We start from the raw sequence: 20,342 nt of genomic DNA, 5'->3' as shown, positions 1-20,342 counted from the left end.
GCCTTTGTTGGAACATCACGCACACTCAGTTCTCTCCGGTATGCCCGTTACGTCGTAAAAAACAAGTTCTTCTCCCAATACGTTTTCACTACAATATCTCTCATAGACGTCTCATAGACGTCACAAACCGCGACCGAGCGAATATGAGCCTAGGAAGTGTGGCATTGCAAAGTACAGAGGACATCATTCGCAGAACTAAAAATCAACGTGCCAAAAACGGGAGGCACTTCTGATTCATCAAGAGTTACTGGTATGGTGAAAACAACTTTCCCGTTTCAGCGACCTTTCGGAGGGAAATTACGACTTTCAACCAGTATAGGTTTATATGGATCACCCTGTCATGGGAGTGGCTACACCATAAGAAGAACGACGGTTTTCCTCTGCCTCCGTGGTTGAGGGTTGCGTCTTGTGAATTGACACAATTTCTATTTCGGGTGTTGTGGATGGTGAATGTTGTCCTGCCAGTATTCCTTGTTTCAAGGAAGTATACAATTTCTTGCATGTAACTAAGTATTGAATGCCATTCTGAAAAGCCTTCAGTCTTTTACTAAGCCCTTCTAACAGAAATTTATCTTATGGTTTCGTAGCTCTATGGCCGTTATTTTGGCCTCTGTTCTTAATGTAGATCAGGATCCTTGGTGATGCGAAAAAGCCCAATTTACTTTCAAGACAGTTGTAAAAAAACGTATATTTTGTCCAGCTCAAGTTCTTTTAATTATTTGTTAAGTGTAAATGTTTGTACTATTAAACTGAATGTGTGTTGCATTCCGAATGCTCATGTTAAAATTTTTATAAGTAATTGTATCTCCCATTGGCTGTTAATTTTAAAGCATTTGTGTGAAAACGGGCGTGTCTAAATTGCTTTCAGTGCGCTGTACGAAGGTCTACGGCTCGTGTGCAATCTGTAGTTTATTTTTGTTTCATGATTTTAATGCATATCTTGTGTATTTTTTACAGTCAGACTTGAATTAGCAACAGTGTGAAGTGTGGGTTGAAGGCAAGTATGTTATCTTGGCTAATGCAACCATTTGAAGCTATATTAATATCAGATAATTACGGCTCTTCGCGTGACTGATTGATATCAGTCAGATAGTTCATGAGTCAAGAGCGTATGTAGTAGATACTGCATTGGTATATATACGCCTGCATCGTATGCAGTTGATCAGTTTGAGGAGAAACTCCAGCCGAATTGTACATTCCACAGACTACTGGAATGGCTAAAGGTGAGCTCCTGTCGCCTGTACTTCTATACATTTCGTCTATCTCTTGTACCTCATTTCGCTACATGCTATCAAGATTTAATGGTCATGAGCCCAAGTGAAAATGAGACGATTCCAAATATTAAAGGTTTGATCCGGTAAAAGGAACGGCTGAAAAAGGTACCCTGCTACCGAATCGTATATCTTATATGTATCAGTCAGAGACTGACTTAGTATTCAACACTAATCACATGCAAAAGGACTAATATTTATATGTACCAGTAGTTTTTCTAAATGTTATATAATTTTCGCTACGTCAAAAGGGGAAATTATCTGAACGTCAATATTTTGGTCGCATATGCCGTCTAAATTCTACGCCTAATTCTATAACACTTGATTTATATCAGGGAAAAAACTGATTGAATGTGAAGTATGTCTTCAGAAAAATGGGTAGACCACAATGGCCCACCTATATTGTCTGTAATTCGTGTCATTCAAAATTGGGAATTGATCGTCAAATAGCAGTGTTATTAATAGATATGGCTAATGGCAAATAGATTCTTTGAAGTGCTAATCAGCTCCCTTTTACTATAAAACGCACCAGTAATTTTATGTGTTCAGCTGAAAACATATTGTGAACAAGTTTAACTATAACCCATTAGTTTGTGGAGTGATAAACTTACCATCTTTGCATCGAGCCACGATCCTGTTGCCAACGGCTGAGATGATCTTATGTGATCACTGGAAACGTTGGGTACCCTGGGGTTGGGCAAAAGTGACGAAGAAACTTTTTGGCGTTTGTGTAGATTAATCTAGGGAAATAAATGAGACTCTATATCTGAACAACCATACAGCTATTGTTGTACTCCTCTAGAATATGCGTTGCACTCTTTAACGACGATGTCATTAATTACTACTATTAAAAGAGGCTTTCCAGCTGTCAAGTTTCCACATGCCTTGACACGTGCTTTCCAACATAGGGAAAGGTTACTATTAGGACAGGCCCTTGTTCGAATCAGAACCCGAGCTATGTACGGTTGGATAGGGACAGGCGGAAGAAATGAACATTCACTCAGGAATACCTACGGAGATAGAGTGAAACAACAGAATCTATCAGCTGGCTGCACCAATGATGAAGCCATTTGGGATACTATCGCTCGGTGCATCAAGACGCGCTTTATGACTACGTAACTTGTCGCAGTCTTGTTTCTCTGACTCTCTTTCCTTTTCTTCCCATTTGCAGCCGTGTGGGCGGTGTCCCTGCTGCTGCTGGGCATGTTGGGGGCGTCACAAGCGTCCCGCCTCAGCACCCGCTACGACGAGAACAGCGGAGAGATCCTGATAGTGTCCAACGAAGGTGAGTCTGCGGATACTGTGTGCAGTCACACCTCTGAGCCAACTCACTGCTCACCTTAGCTGCGACACACTGTGAACACTGTGTCCACACACCTATTTCGACACTCTGCTAGTGTCGATATCTATTAATAGATTTCGGAACTAAATGCGGTGTGTAGCTTCTACAGCCCTTACATTACAAATCCTTTTTTTAAATTTAATTACTGAAACAATCTGCTAGCGAAAAGCATGTGACTTTTGCTACTCTTTAATCTTCAACCTGCAATTAAAACACAAATCTATGATATAAAATCCTAGAAAAAAGTTCAGTCATTACCTAAACCCAGTCACACTTCGCTGTGGCTCAAGCTAATATGAAACCAATGGAAAAGCAAATGAAATATAGTCTATCGGACATATAACCACCGAGAAAACACATAATTCTATTCAGTCTCTTGCCTGGAGGTGCTATGGCTATGTGAATTAAAAGGAAAGGATTTAAAATATCCTCATTTGTTACTGTAAAGCTAGGGAACTGATTACACCTTTTCTTTGTCAGCTTTCTGTATAAACATGAAGATCAGACGTCTCTGGAAATTACAACGTATAACTGCTCTTGGGAGAAGCAATCGTTTTCCGCCCTCAAATGGTGCAAGGGCGAAGATTGTCCTTGCCCTTTATTGATAGTTATAGCGAATACGTATTGAAAATTAAAGTCATTTTAAACGCCATGTCGGTCGCAATGGGTGGTATTCGAGGAAACAGAACGTTTTCACTTTTTTGAGATCCGATCAGAATCGTTGTATCAGTTACATTGTTCACCAATTTTTTAATCGTGTGCCATTTCATAACTTCGGCAGACTGATGTTTCGAAGTAGAAAAATCGTCACATGGAGTTTCAGAATCAGAACATGTGACGGTAATGTAGGAACATCGAGAGATTTCAGAAATTACGTTGGAAAAATCCACTACACAGTGAAGTTCGTAAAGGAATCAATGGATGTTTATGTCAGATTCGAATCCGTTTGTAATGATAACGTTCATAGCGTGTACGTTGACAGTTCTACCAGCTGGCCGCTCAGCCATGCATGACATCGATAATTCGTTTCGATGCTTCTAGATTTTCGAAAACAAAATAAAAGAAATAAATTGAATTCAATATAACAATAGGTATCGAATCAACCCACATGTCGTTTTTTCGTAAACATATAATCAAGTCACTTCAAAGATAATGAAATTAGTCCAGCAAACGATTACGCACTCCAATGTAATCAGAAACAACAACTTTTCTCTGCCTATCCAACCCGTGTAACTCGAAATATTGCCCACAGAAACAGGAAAACGATCACTGGAAAGAAACGAAAGAAATATAATAGGTTTTCGAAAACAGATCATAAAATCACATCCGAAACAAAAGAAATAAATTGAATTGAAAGTAACAATGGGAATAAACGTAATTCACACTTTGATTTTCGAAAACAGTTAATAAGGTCACATTTCAGGTATAAAAACATGTGCGTATTGGGGTGCAACGTTTTGCCAAAATTTCAGGTCACTCCACGAACTGCTCATCAAATTTTGCGAGCCAGAAACATACATAGAGTGAATTTTTAAACGTAAATATATTTAGTGGAAAACTCCGTAAAAACTACGATTATGTATGAGTATTAAGTAGTCTATGAAAAATCATGTTATGACCGACAACTTAGATCGAAATATACACTCTGGACGACATGGCACTAATTTTTATTACATATTTATATTATTCTGCTGGATGACGGAACCTTAAACAGTTTCCTTCGAGACGATGGAAAGCATTATTTTGCATATATGTAGGAATCACTCCAGCTCCCCTATCACCGTACCATAAAGAAAGGACGGATTTTAAACTCAATGTTCAATGAGTTTCTTATTCGACGGATTTACATCACTGTGTGAGGGAATGCAAAAAATGGGGGACTCATTTCTCAGAGGTGAGACATTATATCTGTGGAACTATCTGAAGAAGACTATATTGTGGATCGACAGTTTCTGAAACAATTTGAGAGTGGATTCTGTAACAAAAATAGCTATTTTGTGTCCTTCGAATGATATCTGTTCACTGCACCAAGGATGTATCTCAGTGTTGTTCACTTCAGTATCTATCGCAAGGAACTCTGATCAACGCCACCAGGCTCTTTTAGTCGTGTGTTACAGAGTAAGATTGAATTTCTACCATACGAGGTGCATCCAACTTATAATACCCCTATGAAACTTCCTGGCGGATTAAAACTGTGTGCCCGACCGAGACTCGAACTCGGGACCTTTGCCTTTCGCGGGCAAGTGCTCTACCATCTGAGCTACCGATGCACGACTCACGCCCGGTACTCACAGCTCTACTTCTGCCAGTATCTCGTCTCCTGCCTTCCAAACTTTACAGAAGCCCTCCTGCGAACCTTGCAGAACTAGCACTCCTGAAAGAAAGGATATAGCAGAGACATGGCTTAGCCACAGCCAGGGGGATGTTTCCAGAATGAGATTTTCACTCTGCAGCGGAGTGTGCGCTGATATGAAACTTCCTGGCAGATTAAAACTGTGTGCCTATAATACCCCTAGTTTTTCTACTTGTACACCAGTGACATGAAAACTGTGAAAGTACTGTAACTTGTTGTCGTAATCAAGTGAGTGGATAATAAAGTACTTTTGGCAACGATTTCCTTTAAGGGGACCACACCGTGGTTCAGGTGGAAAATAATCGGTTTTTGGTTTTCATAATATTTCGATAGATTAATGTTTTATTTAAGTACTCTGAAAACGATTTTTCTGAAAAAATTTTTTTCCAGCATTTAAAGAGCATTTTTCTACCACATGTGTTTATGTGCCACGCCCTCGTTTCTCTCACCCTCTTTTCTGCATATATTTTAGATCTTTATATCCCCCACATTGCACGTTAGGGATTTTGTTTACTCCCGAGTGTATTGGCTATCCTTGTAGTGCAATGGTCGGTATTCTTTTGTTTCTGCTGTTTGTAAACAATACGCTTTCAAACACACTGTTAGTTTTGTTCAAGTGTGATTGCGTGTAGTAGTTATACTTACGTTTGCAGTGCTTGTTTACGTGTGTTTTGTTGTGTTTATTGAAGATGACGAAACTTAATGGAATTTTAGAAACGACAATTTAGAGGAAACACGTTTATAAAGCTTTCTGTACAAAATGTTATGTCGCCTGGCAATGATGTGCCTAATTGTAATTCTTCAACAAGTGCATCATCAAAGAAGCTCTCACCATTTCAAGACAGTTGCAATGCATTTACTGTAAGTGACAAGAGGTGCAGTAACATTGTAACAAATTTGAAAATATTATCAGATGTAATTTCTAAGTTTGTACAATGTAGACAGTGCGGTTAGTCACAGAGAGTGAAAATTAGTGTGAGTGCCAGTGGGAGAAAAGGCCTAGCAATTACTTTGGATTTAATTTGCACTAAATGCTCAGCTGTGATTTCATTTTTGAGTTCTTCAAAACCAAGTGCAAGTGGCCCTTATGAAATCAATACCAGATTAGTGGGTGCCTTACGATCCAGTGGCAAGGACATGGCTGCTGGGAGAACATTTTCTTCGCTGATGAACTTACATCATCTACTAAATAAGTATGAAAAACTGACTGCAATATTAGAGAAAGTTGTATGTGAGGTCAGTGAGGAAAGCATGAAACTGGCTGCTAGGAAAGCAATGGAAGAAAATGATGGATGTTCGGAAATTGCACTTGCACTTGATGGAAGTTGGCAGAAAAGAGGACATACTTCTCTGAATGGAGTAGTGACTGCCACGAATGTAGACACCAGTAAAGTGGTAGATGTGAAGATAATTTCTAAATATTGCAAATGTTGTGAATTCAACGAACATAGAGAACACAACTGTGTGGCTAACTTTAGAGGAACAAGTGGTGGTATGGAAGTTCATGGAGTACAATAAATATTTCATCGCTCCGCAGAAACAAGCGGGGTACGGTACACAAAATATTTGGGCGATGGTTACAGTAAGTCATACGACATTGTCGTGAACTCTAAGCCATATGGAGATATCATTATTAGCAAAATAGAATGTTTAGGCCATGTTCAAAAACGTTTGGGAACGAGGCTGAGAAAAATAACTGTTGATATAAGAGGAAAAAAATTAGAAGATGGAAAACTGTTGACTAAACATTGTCGGTTAACTAAAACTGAAATAAAAAACTTGCAGGTATACTATGGGCAGGAAATAAGGAGAAATAAAAAAAATCTGGAGGCAATGAAGAGAGATGTGTGGGGCATATTCTTCCATAAGTCCTCTGCTCATGATAAGCCATGTCATGGATTGTGTCCATCAGGAGAAAATTCGTGGTGCAAACACAATAGGGCTCAGGCAACTGGAGAATCTTATTCTCACCAGCATTCTCTTCCTGCTGCTATTTTCCGAGACTTGGCTCGTCCTGACCTCCTAAGGAAATGTCTGCATGGGCAGACATAGAACCCAAATGAATGTTTCAACAGCATAATTTGGAACCGCCTTCCTAAAACTGTATTTGTAGGCAGGCGTGCAATGAAACTAGGAGTTCATTATGCTGTTATTACATTCAATTGCGTTAATACTGGACAGTGTTGGGTACTGAAAAAGCTGGGAATGAATCCTGGTGAAAATATGATCACTGGGCTGCAACACTGCGATGAAATGAGGATAGCCGATGCAGACAGGTGTGCATCTAATATGACCAAGAAAGCAAGACAAACATCCAGGAAGCTGGAAGACCTGCTAGAAGCCAAAGAAGGGCCATTATATGCAGCAGTACACTTTTAATTACTGTAAGTAACTAATTTCAAAAGTTTTTTCTTTAAAGTCAATTTCCAGCAAACTAAAATTTTCAGTACATATGCCACATTATACTAGAAACTATCATAGATAAATGTATGAAATTTTCAGAGACTCTGAATAACATACAAGTCCACCTCTGGTACTACATTCGTTAATGTTCCCCCATTAGGAAGTTCACAAAAAAATATTTTCTGCAGAAAAAACTTAATTTTTATTGTCAATAAATTTAAAAAAGTATTTCTTAACAACTATAAAATGGATAAAGTAGATTTTAGTACAGTTGACTCTATTGGCATCATGTAGCATGCAGTAAAAATATTAAGGTCCTGCATCAAATACTTTTTTTCAGAAATTGGTCAAATACTTGCCTAAATGAACATGGGTTAGATAGGCAGGGTGTGTTCCCCTTAATCAAGGTTTGTTATTTCAGTATTCTACAGACGGCTTTTATTGTATTTGTTTACAGTACCTGCATTATGCACCTCCACTGACGATGTCTATATTGTTCTGTTCATATGTATGTTGCAGATGGTCTTGAAATACAACTGGCGTACATCCCAGTAGACAGCACTAGTCGCTCTTCCACACCACGCCATGTCAGATATTTTAATGGAGAAGTTTTTGACTTTGGTAACAGCAATATCACCATCCAGCGCCAAGACAGAGCTGGCCGTTGCCTCGGTGTCTATCAGTGGGTGAACACACCCAAGACGGTTCTCAAAAGCTGCCAGAACCACCTCACCAGCCACATTTACGGCGGTACCGAGTCAACCAAACAGGTTTTTCTGACTGAGCAGAGAACGTATGACAACTACGCGTTCGTCACCAACCAGACGCACTATGCAGGCATCGCTACACGCTACTGGCTGTTCTCCGATGGAAGATTCGTACGCGTCCATTCCAACGTTCCCCTTTTTATTGACCAAAACACAGATCAGTCACCGGATGCATTATGTTTCACGGCCAAGAACCAGAGTCCCTACCCAGAAGACCGACCAGACAACCTTTTACAGTGGGATATCTGCTCATTCGGAAACGCTAGGGAGGCCCACGAACACGCAGTCCAGAAGTACCTGGGGAAGCCGGCGGGAGTCCCAGACGAGCGCATGGTCACCCACCCGGTCTGGGCCACACTGGCGCGCTACGACATCGGCGTCAACGACTCTTTAGTGAGGGACCTGGCCAACGAGATAATCGCCAATGGATTTAAGAACAGCAACATCGAAATAGACGACATTTGGGAGACCTGCTACGGCAGCCTCACGTTCGACCCAAACCTTTTCCGGGACATACGGGCTCTCACAGATGAATTACACTCTCTGGGCTTCCGCGTGACGCTGTGGGTTCACCCATTTTTGAACCGAGGCTGCGAGCCGTACTATTCGGAAGCCGTGAAGAAAGGCTACCTTGTGTCCAACGTGAACGGCAGCACCATCACGCGCTGGTACCATGGAGTCACCGGTGTTGTCGACTTCACCAATCCTGAGGCAGTGACTTGGTGGACCAGTCGACTGTGGGTGAGTACAAACGCAAACTAATGTTAGTCTTACACCAACAGTAACTACCCTAACATTTTGGTGAGTGGAGCTGTGAGCACTAGAAGATGAAGTCTCAAGTGGAAAAAAACGGAACATTTACGACATATTCTTCTGTTTGAGTTCGGTTGAGGGGTGACAGCTGCGGAAGCGGGCAGAAAAATTTGCGCTGCGTGTGAGGGTAATACTGTAGGACAGAGCCCGGCAGTAAAATGGTTTACTCGTTGTCAGGAGGATCGCCGCATTCACAGCGACCTTAGGTGTTTAAACGCACTAATCCACAATTATAAACGTCATTGTACTCGAGAAGTGGTAACTGCTGTCAACTGTAACAATTGCATCATTGTTCTACATTTGCATACAATGGGTAGGGTTCAAAAGTCGGGTGTATGGGTATCCCATGCTCTAAGGCAAAATAACAAAGATCAGTGTGTGGCCATTCGTGCACCTCTGCTTGCTCATCATCGGTTGAATAGTGAACAACACCGACCATTCCTATCCTGTATCGTAACTGGTGTCTTGATGCTAATATAAGAAAAAAAAAGGAATGGTTGACACAAACAAAGCAGCAACTTCCCGTACAAAAGCCTGCGTCCATCCATAAGAAATAGTAACATGCATCTAGTGGGAAAGCGACTGTGTGGTGTACTACGAATTGTTTCCCCGAGATGTAACCGTTACTCCGGATATTTATTGTCAACACTGGAAACTGCGTGAAGTGATGCTACTCCAAAATAATTCGTGTCCATGTTGTGCTAGGCTGACAAAAAGCACTATACAAGAGTTGTGTTGGGAAGTCATTCCACACCCATCTTATCTATCTGACCTGGCGCCCTAGCTTTTCACCTTTTCCGCTATTTATCCAACAACTTTCAAGAGATTTCCTTTCCAAACCAAATTGCCCCGCGAACATTGGCAAATTTTTCGCATCAAAACAAAGTTTTTTTCTACAGTCGCGTAATCGAAAAGTTACCCCACCGTTGGCAGACTGTTCTAAATACTGAAGGAGAATACATAATTCAGGACTAAAGCCACTCTTATATGTGTATGATGAAACTTATGGATGAACGATACGAATTTTCGCACCAACGCAATATACCGGGTGATCAAAAAGTCAGTATAAATTTGAAAACTTAATAAACCACGGAATAATGTAGATAGAGAGGTATAAATTGACACACATTCTCGGAATGACATGGGGTTTTACGAGAAGCAAGAAAAAACAAAAAAAACCTTAAAATAAAAATAGTTCACAAAATGTCCGACAGATGCGCGTCGTTTGGTGATGATCGTGTGCTCAGCCGCCACTTTCGTCATGCTTGGCCGCCCAGGTCCCCAGGTCCTTGCGATTATTGGCTTTGGGGTTACCTGAAGTCGCAAGTGTATCGTGATCGACCGACATCTCTAGGGATGCTGAAAGACAACATCCGACGCCAATGCCTCACCATAACTCCGGACATGCTTTACAGTGCCGCTCACAACATTATTCCTCGACTCGACTACAGCTGTTGTTGACGAATGATGGTGGACATATTGAGCATTTCCTGTAAAGAAGGTCATCCTTGCTTTGTCTTACTTTGTTATGCCAATTGTTGCTATTCTGATCAGATGAAGCGCCATCTGTCGGACATTTTTTGAACTTTTGTATTTTTTCAGTTCTAATAAAACCCCATGTCATTCCAAGCTTGTGTGTCAATTTGTACCTCTCTATCTACATTATTCCGTGATTTATTCGGTTTTCAAATTTATACTGACTTTTTTAACACCCTGTGTTACGTGTCTCATGTGCAATCACAACAATTCTTGTTCTCGGGTTGCATGTTTCAGAATTAATTCGCATTATTACTGCTGCTTACGCTGGTTTATACCGGATTCCCAAGTGTACAGATTTCTACCATTGGCCCCTTTCACTTAGTTTGACATTTGCTCAGTTCAACGCATTTTTGTGTAATTTTTCTATAGTTACCTCCGAGAAACTGTCATGTTGGAACATTGATAGATACAACCGGACATAAAACAATGGGAAACTGATATGCACATATACAAATGACATCACTATCGCGTAGAAAGGGTACAGAAGGTAGATGCGTTGGCGGAGCTGTCATTTGTACTCAGGCGGTTCATGTTACAAGGTTTCCACCGTGATTATAGCCACACGACGTGGATTAACATGGTAGTCGAAGCCACGTGCATGGGGAATTACCTTAGGAAATTCAACATTCCCAAATGCATAGTGTATACAGTGTGCCGATAGTGCCAAATATCAGGCATTCCTTCTCACCACGGGCAACGCAGTGGCCGGCGACCCTCATTTAGCAACAGAGAGTTGTGGAGTTCGGATAGAGTCGCCGGTGCTAATAGACAAGAAACTCTGTCTAAAATATCAGCAGAAAACCAAGCGGCACGTGTTGTTGTTGTTGTGGTCTTCAGTCCTGCGACTGGTTTGATGCAGCTCTCCATGCTACTCTATCCTGTGTAAGCTTCTTCATCTCCCAGTACCTACTGCAGACTCTATTTCTGAATCTGATTAGTGTGTTCATCTCTTGGTCTCCCTCTACGATTTTTACCCTCCACCCTACCCTCCAGTACTAAATTGGTGATCCCTTGATTCCTCACAACATGTCCTACCAACCGATCCCTTCTTCTGGTCAAGTTGTGCCACAAACTTCTCTTCTCCCCAATTCTATTCAATACCTCCTCATTAGTTATGTGATCTACCCATCTAATCTTCAGCATTCTTCTGTAGCACCACATTTCGAAAGCTTCTATTCTCTTCTTGTCCAAACTATCTATCGTCCATGTTTCACTTCCATACACGGCTACACTCCATACAAATACCTCCAGAAACGACTTCCTGACACTTAAATCAATACTCGATGTTAACAAATTTCTCTTCTTCAGAAACGCTTTCCTTGCCATTGCCAGTCTACATTTTATATCCTCTCTACTTCGACCATCATCACTTATTTTGCTCCCCAAATAGCAAAACTCCTTTACTACTTTAAGTGTCTCATTTCCTAATCTAATTCCCTGAGCATTACCCGACTTAATTCACTACATTCCATTATCTTCGTTTTGCTTTTGTTGATGTTCATCTTATACCCTCCTTTCAAGACACTGTCCATTCCGTTCAACTGGTATTCCAAGTCCTTTGCTGTCTCTTACAGAATTGGAATGTCATCGGTGAACTTCAAAGTTTTTATTTCTTCTCCACGGTTTTTAATACCTACTCCGAACTTTTCTTTTGTTTCCTTTACTGCTTGCTCAATATACAGATTGAATAGCATCGGGGAGAGGTTACAACCCTGTCTCACTCCCTTCCCGACCACTGCTTCCCTTTCATGTCCCTCGGCTCTTATAACTGCCATCTGCTCTCCGTACAAATTGTAAATAGCCTTTCGCTCCCCGTATTTTACGCCTGCCACCTTCAGAATGTGAAAGAGAGTATTCCAGTCAACATTGTCAAAAGCTTTTTCTAAGTCTAAGAATGCTAGGAACGTAGGTTTGCCTTTCCTTAATCTTTCTTCTAAGATAAGTCGTAGGGCCAGTATTGCCTCACGTGTTCCAACATTTCTACGGAATCCAAACTGATCTTCCCCGAGGTCGGCTTCTACCAGTTTTTCCATTCGTCTTGCGGCACGTACTACGAAAATATCCAATAGGACAGTGTCGCGAAATTTGGCTTTAATTGATTTTGTCGGCAGACCACAGATGCGAGTGCTTTTGCTAATAGCAACGCATCGTGTGTTGTTTTTCGCGATTGGCTTGAACATTACTTTGGAAAATTCGTGGGAATGATTTGGTCATTCAGTTTGGCCTACATGAATGTCATTGAACATTTATGGGACATAACCAAGATGTCATATCGTGCACAGAATACCGATCTATGAACATTTACGAAATTGTGGTTGGCTATAGAGGCATGAAGGCTTATTTGTTCTGCAGAGGACATCCAACGATCTATTGAGTCCATGCCACGTACAGTCGCTGCATAGAGTCGCTGCACTACACTGGGCAAAAAGAGGTCAGACTCGATATTAGGAAATATCTCACGCTAGTTGTCAGCCCCTATTCTCGTAGCATCAACTGTGATAGAAACAGCACGTTCTTATCTTGTTCCGTTAACATTCAAACCAGTGTCTTCCATCCAAAATCTGCAACAAGTGGTTCTAATAAAAGATACCTTCGGTTACACAGTGGTAACCTGGAGCATCCTAGATTTCTAGTCTCGTGCGGTACTTACGTTTCTATTTCAGAAGACCACGTTATCTGTTTTCCTTCAAACATTAAAATTTCTTGTGCTGTAGGATGAGTCAGACATACGAAGATGTGAGAAAGCTAGGAAAAGAGGTATGATAAAATAATCTGAAACTCTCTAATTATGTTCAAGTTTCATACTTAGTTTGCGAACGTTTCAATTACATCATAGTTACGACCCTCTTGTAGTAATTAAGGCCTATGTATGTTGTATATTCACATACTTATTTACATACGCTTGCTTGAATGCTTCACCATGAGTGCAGGAGAAATTTCGAGGGTTGAGTATCTTTAATATGATTTTGAACACTACGAAAGTGTTGTAAGAATATAATGAACCGTATGTGTATTAGTTCGGCATCTTAAGTACAATACTATTAATAATGTAAGTCAAATTAGATTGCTAATGTTGTTGCTACCTCTATATCAAAAGGGTGTAGCGGGCAATGATAATATATGTCGTTAAGGAAATACTTTTCACTTGTTCTCGATAATTAGTCTCCAGACAATAAAACATAACTTGTTTATATGACCAATGAATCCTCTGTATTACATGAGAGTTATATTTTTCTGTAACGTTTCCAGGCGCTTCGCAACGAGTCAGGGATCGACTCGTTTGATTTTGGCTATGGCGAGGTAAGTTTCTTGCCGACGCCGTCCACCGTAGAGCCCATAGAGCGAAACCCAGTGGCCTTCAGCGACGCGTATGCGAAGGTGATCTCGCAGTTTGGGCCCATGGTGCAGATAGAGACCAGCGTGGACAACCAGCAGCTGCCCAACTACTTTGTGATGGACAAAATGAGGAGCGACTGGACCAACCATCACGGCTTCAAGACGCTGATACCCAAGCTGCTGCAGCTCAACTTGGTCGGCTACCCTTTCGTTATCGGAGAGATGGTGGGCGGCGGCAACAGCAAGACGTGGTCCGAGCTGTACGTGCGCTGGCTTCAGGCCAGTGTCTTCATGCCGGTCGTAAAGTACTCCTTCACACCGTGGGACTTTGACAACGAGGTGCGTACAGTGTGGGATACGGGGTCCATTCATTGAAAGGGAGGCTACTCGGTTTCGTTGTCCAGATAGGAATGATCCCAAACAAGTATATAAATGATTTATTTAGATAAATAAGTGAAATGAAATACCTTTAAAGAGGAACAGTAGGGCACTACAGATGGTGACAATGCTGTGATCGCAACAGACCATTGTGTGGGTTGTAAAATTTCGTAGAAAGCATACTATATTACACACCGTTGTAAAGAAGCAACACGAGTTTCTCAACGTGATCGCACCACGTATAATCGAGTGATACAACGATATGTAAAATTTTCATAAATAACTTAGAACTGCAAAATACAGATAAATTCCTGATTACTTATTCTCTCAAACTCTTTTTACGGTTTAGGTACTAGGGAAGGGTTATCCGCAGCCGAATCACGAGAAGCAATGGTATCGCAGGTGCCACTAAGTCAGTAGCCCTCCGTTCCTAACACAATATCACTTTTTTCTGAGACGCACGCTCTCTCCACAGTTTACTTCAAAACACTTCTTGCATTATTGACGACGTTGTCGTTCGCCTTAAAAGTAGAATCAATAAGTAGAAAGTTTTTCGAAATCAAAGACACGAAGGCCAATAATTGATCGACAGTTTATCCTTACTCAGTCTAATCAGCTTGTTATTTGTACCAGGGAAATTTCATTCCATAACTCAACAGTTATTAAAACTTCCCTTACATAATATGAGTGTCTGCTTATATGCTGTGAACCACGCATTTATATACCTGAACTGGCCAAAATTAATACACTACTGGCCATTAAAATTGCTACACTACGAAGATGACGAGCTATAGTCGCGAAATTTAACCGACAGGACGAAGATGCTGTGACATGAAAATGATTAGCTTTTCAGAGCATTCACACAAGGTTGGCGCCGGTGGCGGCTCCTACAACGTGCTGACATGAGGAAAGTTTACAACGCCAGGAGGGTAATACGGAACGCCGTGATGGATCCCAACGGCCTCGTACCACTGGCAGTCGAGATGACAGGCATCTTATCCGCATGGCTGTAACGGATCGTGCAGCCACATCTCGATCCCTGAGTCAACGGATGGGGACGTGTGCAAGATAACAACCATCTGCACGAACAGTTCGACGAAGTTTGCAGCAGCATGGACTATCAGCTCGGAGACTATGGCTGCGGTTACCCTTGACGCTGCATCACAGAGAGGAGCGCCTGCGATGGTGTACTCAACGACGAACCTGGGTGCATGAATGGCAAAATGTCATTTTTTGGATGAATCCAGGTTATGGTTACAGCATCATGATGGTCTCATCCGTGTTTGGCGACATCGTGGTGAACTCACAGTGGAAGCGTGTATTCGTCACCGCCATACTAGCGTATCACCCGGTGTGATGGTATGGGGTGCTATTGGTTACACGTCTCGGTCACCTCTTGTTCGCGTTGACGGCACTTTGAACGGTGGAGTTACATTCAGATGTGTTACGACCCGTGGCTCTACCTTTCATTCGATCCCTGTGAAACCCTACATTTAAGCAGGATAATGCACGACCGCGTGTTGCAGGTCCTGTACGGGCCTTTCTGGATCCAGAAAATGTTCGACTGCTGCCCTGGCCAGCACATTCTCCAGATCTCTCACCAATTGAAAACGTCTGGCCAATGTTGGCCGAGCAACTGGCTCGACACAATACGCCAGTCACTACTCTTGATGAACTGTGGTATCGTGTTGAAGCTGCATGGGCAGCTGTACCTGTACACGCCATCGAAGCTCTGTTTGACGCAATGCCCAGGCGTATCAAAGCAGTTATTACGGCCAGAGGTGGTCTTTCTGGGTACTGATTTCTCATGATGTATGCACCCAAAATGCATGAAAATGTAATCACATGTCAGTTCTAGTATAATATATTTGTCCAATTAATACCCGTTTATCATCTGCATATCTTCTTGGTGTAGCAATTTTAATGGCCAGTAGTGCATTTCGTTCACCCAAGTCAGCTGAGTTATTTGAACAATAACTGACAGTTTATGGTGTAGTTCGCAGAACGTGCTGGAAATCAGATAAAGTGCATTTAATATGGTTCAAGCTGTTTCCAGAGCTAAGAATTGCTTCGCCAGTTTGATTACTCTACTGGAACAGAAGTCCTATATTGAATTCAAAAGAACCTCGTTAGTTAGGAGTATATTATTCACATAATATACACCGTTTATTTCCATTCTCCCCCCCCCCCCCACTACTTCTTCCTATTCATAAAAAAAATCTTTTTAATCGTCACTGCCGTATCCTCAATTTATTGGAACAGTTTCTTTCACCGTAGTTGATCACACTGCAAGACTGTGATTACCTGTCCACTTTTCAGACGCTGGAGATCTGCCGCAGCCTGACCGATCTGCACGCGCAGTACGCGCCACGAATCCTGGAGCTGATGCAGAAGGCGGTGGAGGACGGCACGCCGGTCAACCTGCCCGTCTGGTGGCTCGACCCCACCGACTCCACTGCACAGACCATCGACTCAGGTATGACCTACAGGTTTCCTATAGGACTTCTGCGTGTACCCGAGTTTAGAGAATACTTCCGTATTTCTTTACACACGCTTTCGTTACTCTCGGCGCAATTTTTGGTAACCATAACACACGAAGTATTCTCCACTCAGTGCCAGCGATATACTCAATACACTGTCCTCCTAACACATTCTTTTAGACCCCACTGTGCAGCAGAAGCAGTGTGAAATAAGATGAGAGGCTACAGATTGGGGACACGGATACAGACTGATCAGACACCTCTGGAACTTTATTTGAGTCTTGTTGTTGTTGTTGTAGTCCTGAGACTGGTTTGAGGCAGCTCTCCATGCTACTCTATCCTGTGCAAGCTTCTTCATCTCCCAGTACCTACTGCAACCTACATCCTTCTGAATCTGCTTAATGTATTCACCTCTTGGTCTCCCTCTACGATTTTTACCCTCCACTTTGCCCTCCAATACTAAACCGGCGATCCCTTGATGCCAAAGAACATGTCCTACCAACCGATCCCTTATTCTAGTCAAGTTGTGCCACAAACTTATCTTCTCCCCAATCCTATTCAATACTTTCTCATTAGTTATGTGATCTACCCATCTAATCTTCAGCATTCTTCTGTAGCACCACATTTCGAAAGCTTCTATTCTCTTCTTGTCGAAACTATTTATCGTCCACGTTTCACTTCCATACATGGCTACACTCCATACAAATACTTTCAGAAACGACTTCCTGACACTTAAATCAATTCTTGATGTTAACAAATTTCTCTTCTTCAGAAACGCTTTCCTTGCCATTGCCAGTCTACATTTTATATCTTCTCTACTTCGACCATCATCAGTTATTTTGCTCCCCAAATAGCAAAACTCCTTTACTACTTTAAGTGTCTCATTTCCTAATCTAATTCTCTCAGCATCACCAGATTTAATTCGCCTACATACCATTATCCTCGTTTTGCTTATGTTGATGTTCATATTATACGCTCCTTTCAATACACTGTCCATTCCGTTCAACTGGTATTCCAAGTTGTTTGCGTCTCTGACAGAATTAGAATGTCATCGGCGAACTTCAAAGTTTTTATTTCTTCTCCATGGATTTTAATACCTACTCCGAATTTTTCTTTCGTTTCCTTCACTGCTTGCTCAATTTAGAGATTGAATAACATTGGGGAGAGGCTACAACCCTGTCTCACTCCCTTCCCAACCCTTGCTTGCCTTTGATGTCCCTCGACTCGTATAACTGCCATCTGGTTTCTGTACAGATTGTAAATAGCTATTCTCTCCCTGTATTCTACCCCTGCCACCTTCAGAATTTGAAAGCGAGTATTCCAGTCAACATTGACAAAAGCTTTCTCTAAGTCTACAAATGCTAGAAACATAGGTTTACCTCTCCTTAATCTAGCTTCTAAGATAAGTCGTAGGGTCAGTATTGCCTCACATGTTCCGAAATTTCTACGGAATCCAAACTGATCTTCCCCGAGGTCGGGTTCTACTAGTTTTTCCAATCGTCTGTAAATATTTCTCGTTATTTGAGTCTTATGCACATTTTAATTTCCTTTCATTTCAGAGATAATCCACTGTGTTACTTTGGGTTGATACAGTGAGACATCTGTGGAACAAAAGGTCTCTGTGTGAGCCACTGAGAAAACCATCCATACTAGTCGCATATGTTTATGTTTGTTTGTAGCTTAAAATTGCGTAAAAGGTTTCATTTAATACCTGAACAAATAACAACTTTTGAAGAATTATGAACTCATAAGCGGCGTTCCTCTTCCTGAGCTTTGGACGTTATTGCTGCATTCCTTGCAGATTTACTCCACAACTAAGCATAAGTACCGTTAAAGCACAGCCGTGTGACACCTGGTTTCCTTTGTGTGCAGAGTACCTGCTGGGCGAAGATGTCCTGGTGGCGCCGGTGCTGCACCGCAACACGGTGCGCCGTGACATCTACCTGCCGAAGGGCACCTGGAGGGACGAGGCCGACCCGGAGCACCCCACCATACAGGGCCCCACCTGGCTCCGCAAATACCCTGCTCCTCTCAACACTCTGCCCTACTTCACCAGGATCAGCTCCTCATAGGCTTCTCTGGCTGCATTCGAAACGTCGTTCCGTTGTGGTACATTTGTAAATGACTAATAAGTACAAGAGTGTAATACTAAAACACTTCAACTGAGTTTTATTGGCTGCAATTAAATAAACGCATTATGAAAAATTTGTGTTGTCCTCATTTAGATGACCTACTCTCAGATAAAAACAGAATCAGAAATGACACACTTCCAACCTCTCGGTATTCAACATCATCGATATTGCCTGCCACAAGTCCACCATATGGGTATGTTTTCAAGAACACGAAAAGTTAATCTTCTTCCCTGTCCGTCTGTAAGACAAATCACTGCAGACAACTTTTTTTTTTTTAGGAAACTGTTTGCAGGTATTCAGTCCTTTAACTATACACATCTGCAGTGCCGTATAACTTGAATATTCCATTCACTTCATTATAATACTGTTCACATAAGCTCAACGAGTCATATTCCTCTCTATACTACATACTTCCCTCTCCTTAGCACATATCGAGACTGTGGTGTGCGTACTGTACGACCCTCGGTACACACACCATCAGATTATTTGACTTGTCACTCTAACGAAGTAGGCGAGTATCAGCAATATGTCTCGTGGTCTTATCGTGGCGTGTTGATCTTCTGCCGTTAGTTCAAACGATAGAAATGCCACTTGCACGCTTAGAGTAGCAGATTGACGGTGACGAACTTTAAACAGAACTTGATTAATTTTCACACACATTTATTAAAATAATAAAAATCATAAACCTTACTTATCTTGATTATGGATGCTATTTACAATTGGCAGCCGAAGTTCCTTTGGTCTTGGTATGTTAATCTTATTCTCACATATCTCTGATATTTGACAAGGTGTCTATACATTTCTCTTCATGGCTATGTACAGGAATATGATAATCTTATTAGGCGCAGACTGAAACTTGAGTGTAGACTGGTACAGACTAATGTAGACTGGTACAGACAGGTGCAGATAAATGCAGACTGATGGAGACTGATGCAGACCGATGCAAACTGACTACTCGGAGGTCTGTACACTCATTATAATACCTCACGCGTTCAGGTATCACTGCGCGAATGTGATCCGCGAGGAGAAAAGGTTCCACGTTAGAAGCAATCTCATTGGCTGCGTTACATATTAATACGCGGATCGGCGGAAGCAGAATTAGGTCCATTACTAAGACAGCGCCATCTCGTAGTGCGGAGATGGACGAGCGCTGCGCCTGCGCTGTTGTGCTTAGCGGGGCGCGCTCTAGTGGGAAAGTTGTATTCGCGCTGAATATGCGGAACTATGTACACAAACGACACCGTCACTCACAGCCATTTTACATATTAGAACTGACAAATAGCAGTGATTTTTGCAAATAGCGGCCGTCCACCGCAAATCTTCATCTCATCACCAGGAGCCAATGATTTAACGATTGTGTATATACCTACTAATTATTGTTTTTTCTCATATACACGCATTTTCAGACGTTAATTGGTAATATTATAAGTATTAAATTATAAAGAATTAAGAATTGTTCTCAGATTTATAATGGGACGCTTGCGGTTTATGTAAATCGCGCTTTGAGAATTCGTCTGCATGTTCGCTA

The 20,342-nt window shown here is 41.7% G+C and overlaps 1 protein-coding gene across 1 annotated transcript; it reads left to right on the top strand.

The window, feature by feature from the left end:
• Positions 1-1,177: 1,177 nt before the first annotated feature.
• LOC124622395 (myogenesis-regulating glycosidase-like) lies at positions 1,178-18,887 on the top strand. The gene is made up of 6 exons (XM_047148084.1): positions 1,178-1,223; positions 2,443-2,556; positions 7,889-8,877; positions 13,738-14,163; positions 16,522-16,678; positions 18,555-18,887. The coding sequence occupies exons 1-6, from the start codon at positions 1,214-1,216 to the stop codon at positions 18,752-18,754; spliced, it is 1,896 nt and encodes a 631-aa protein (XP_047004040.1). The 5' UTR covers positions 1,178-1,213; the 3' UTR covers positions 18,755-18,887.
• The last annotated feature ends 1,455 nt before the right edge of the window (positions 18,888-20,342 follow it).

The sequence above is a fragment of the Schistocerca americana genome, chromosome 7 (genome assembly GCF_021461395.2).
Source record: "Schistocerca americana isolate TAMUIC-IGC-003095 chromosome 7, iqSchAmer2.1, whole genome shotgun sequence".
Classification (NCBI taxonomy): Eukaryota; Metazoa; Arthropoda; class Insecta; order Orthoptera; family Acrididae; genus Schistocerca; species Schistocerca americana.
The sequence above is the reverse complement of the archived record's forward strand: the minus strand, read 5'-3'. Positions and strand labels throughout refer to the sequence as shown.

Excerpts from the sequence above, each read along its gene's own strand:
- LOC124622395 (XM_047148084.1), top strand. Across the intron at positions 2,557-7,888 it reads CCTGATAGTGTCCAACGAAG|ATGGTCTTGAAATACAACTG; the intron begins GTGAGTCTGCGG and ends TGTATGTTGCAG. Across the intron at positions 8,878-13,737 it reads GGTGGACCAGTCGACTGTGG|GCGCTTCGCAACGAGTCAGG; the intron begins GTGAGTACAAAC and ends TAACGTTTCCAG.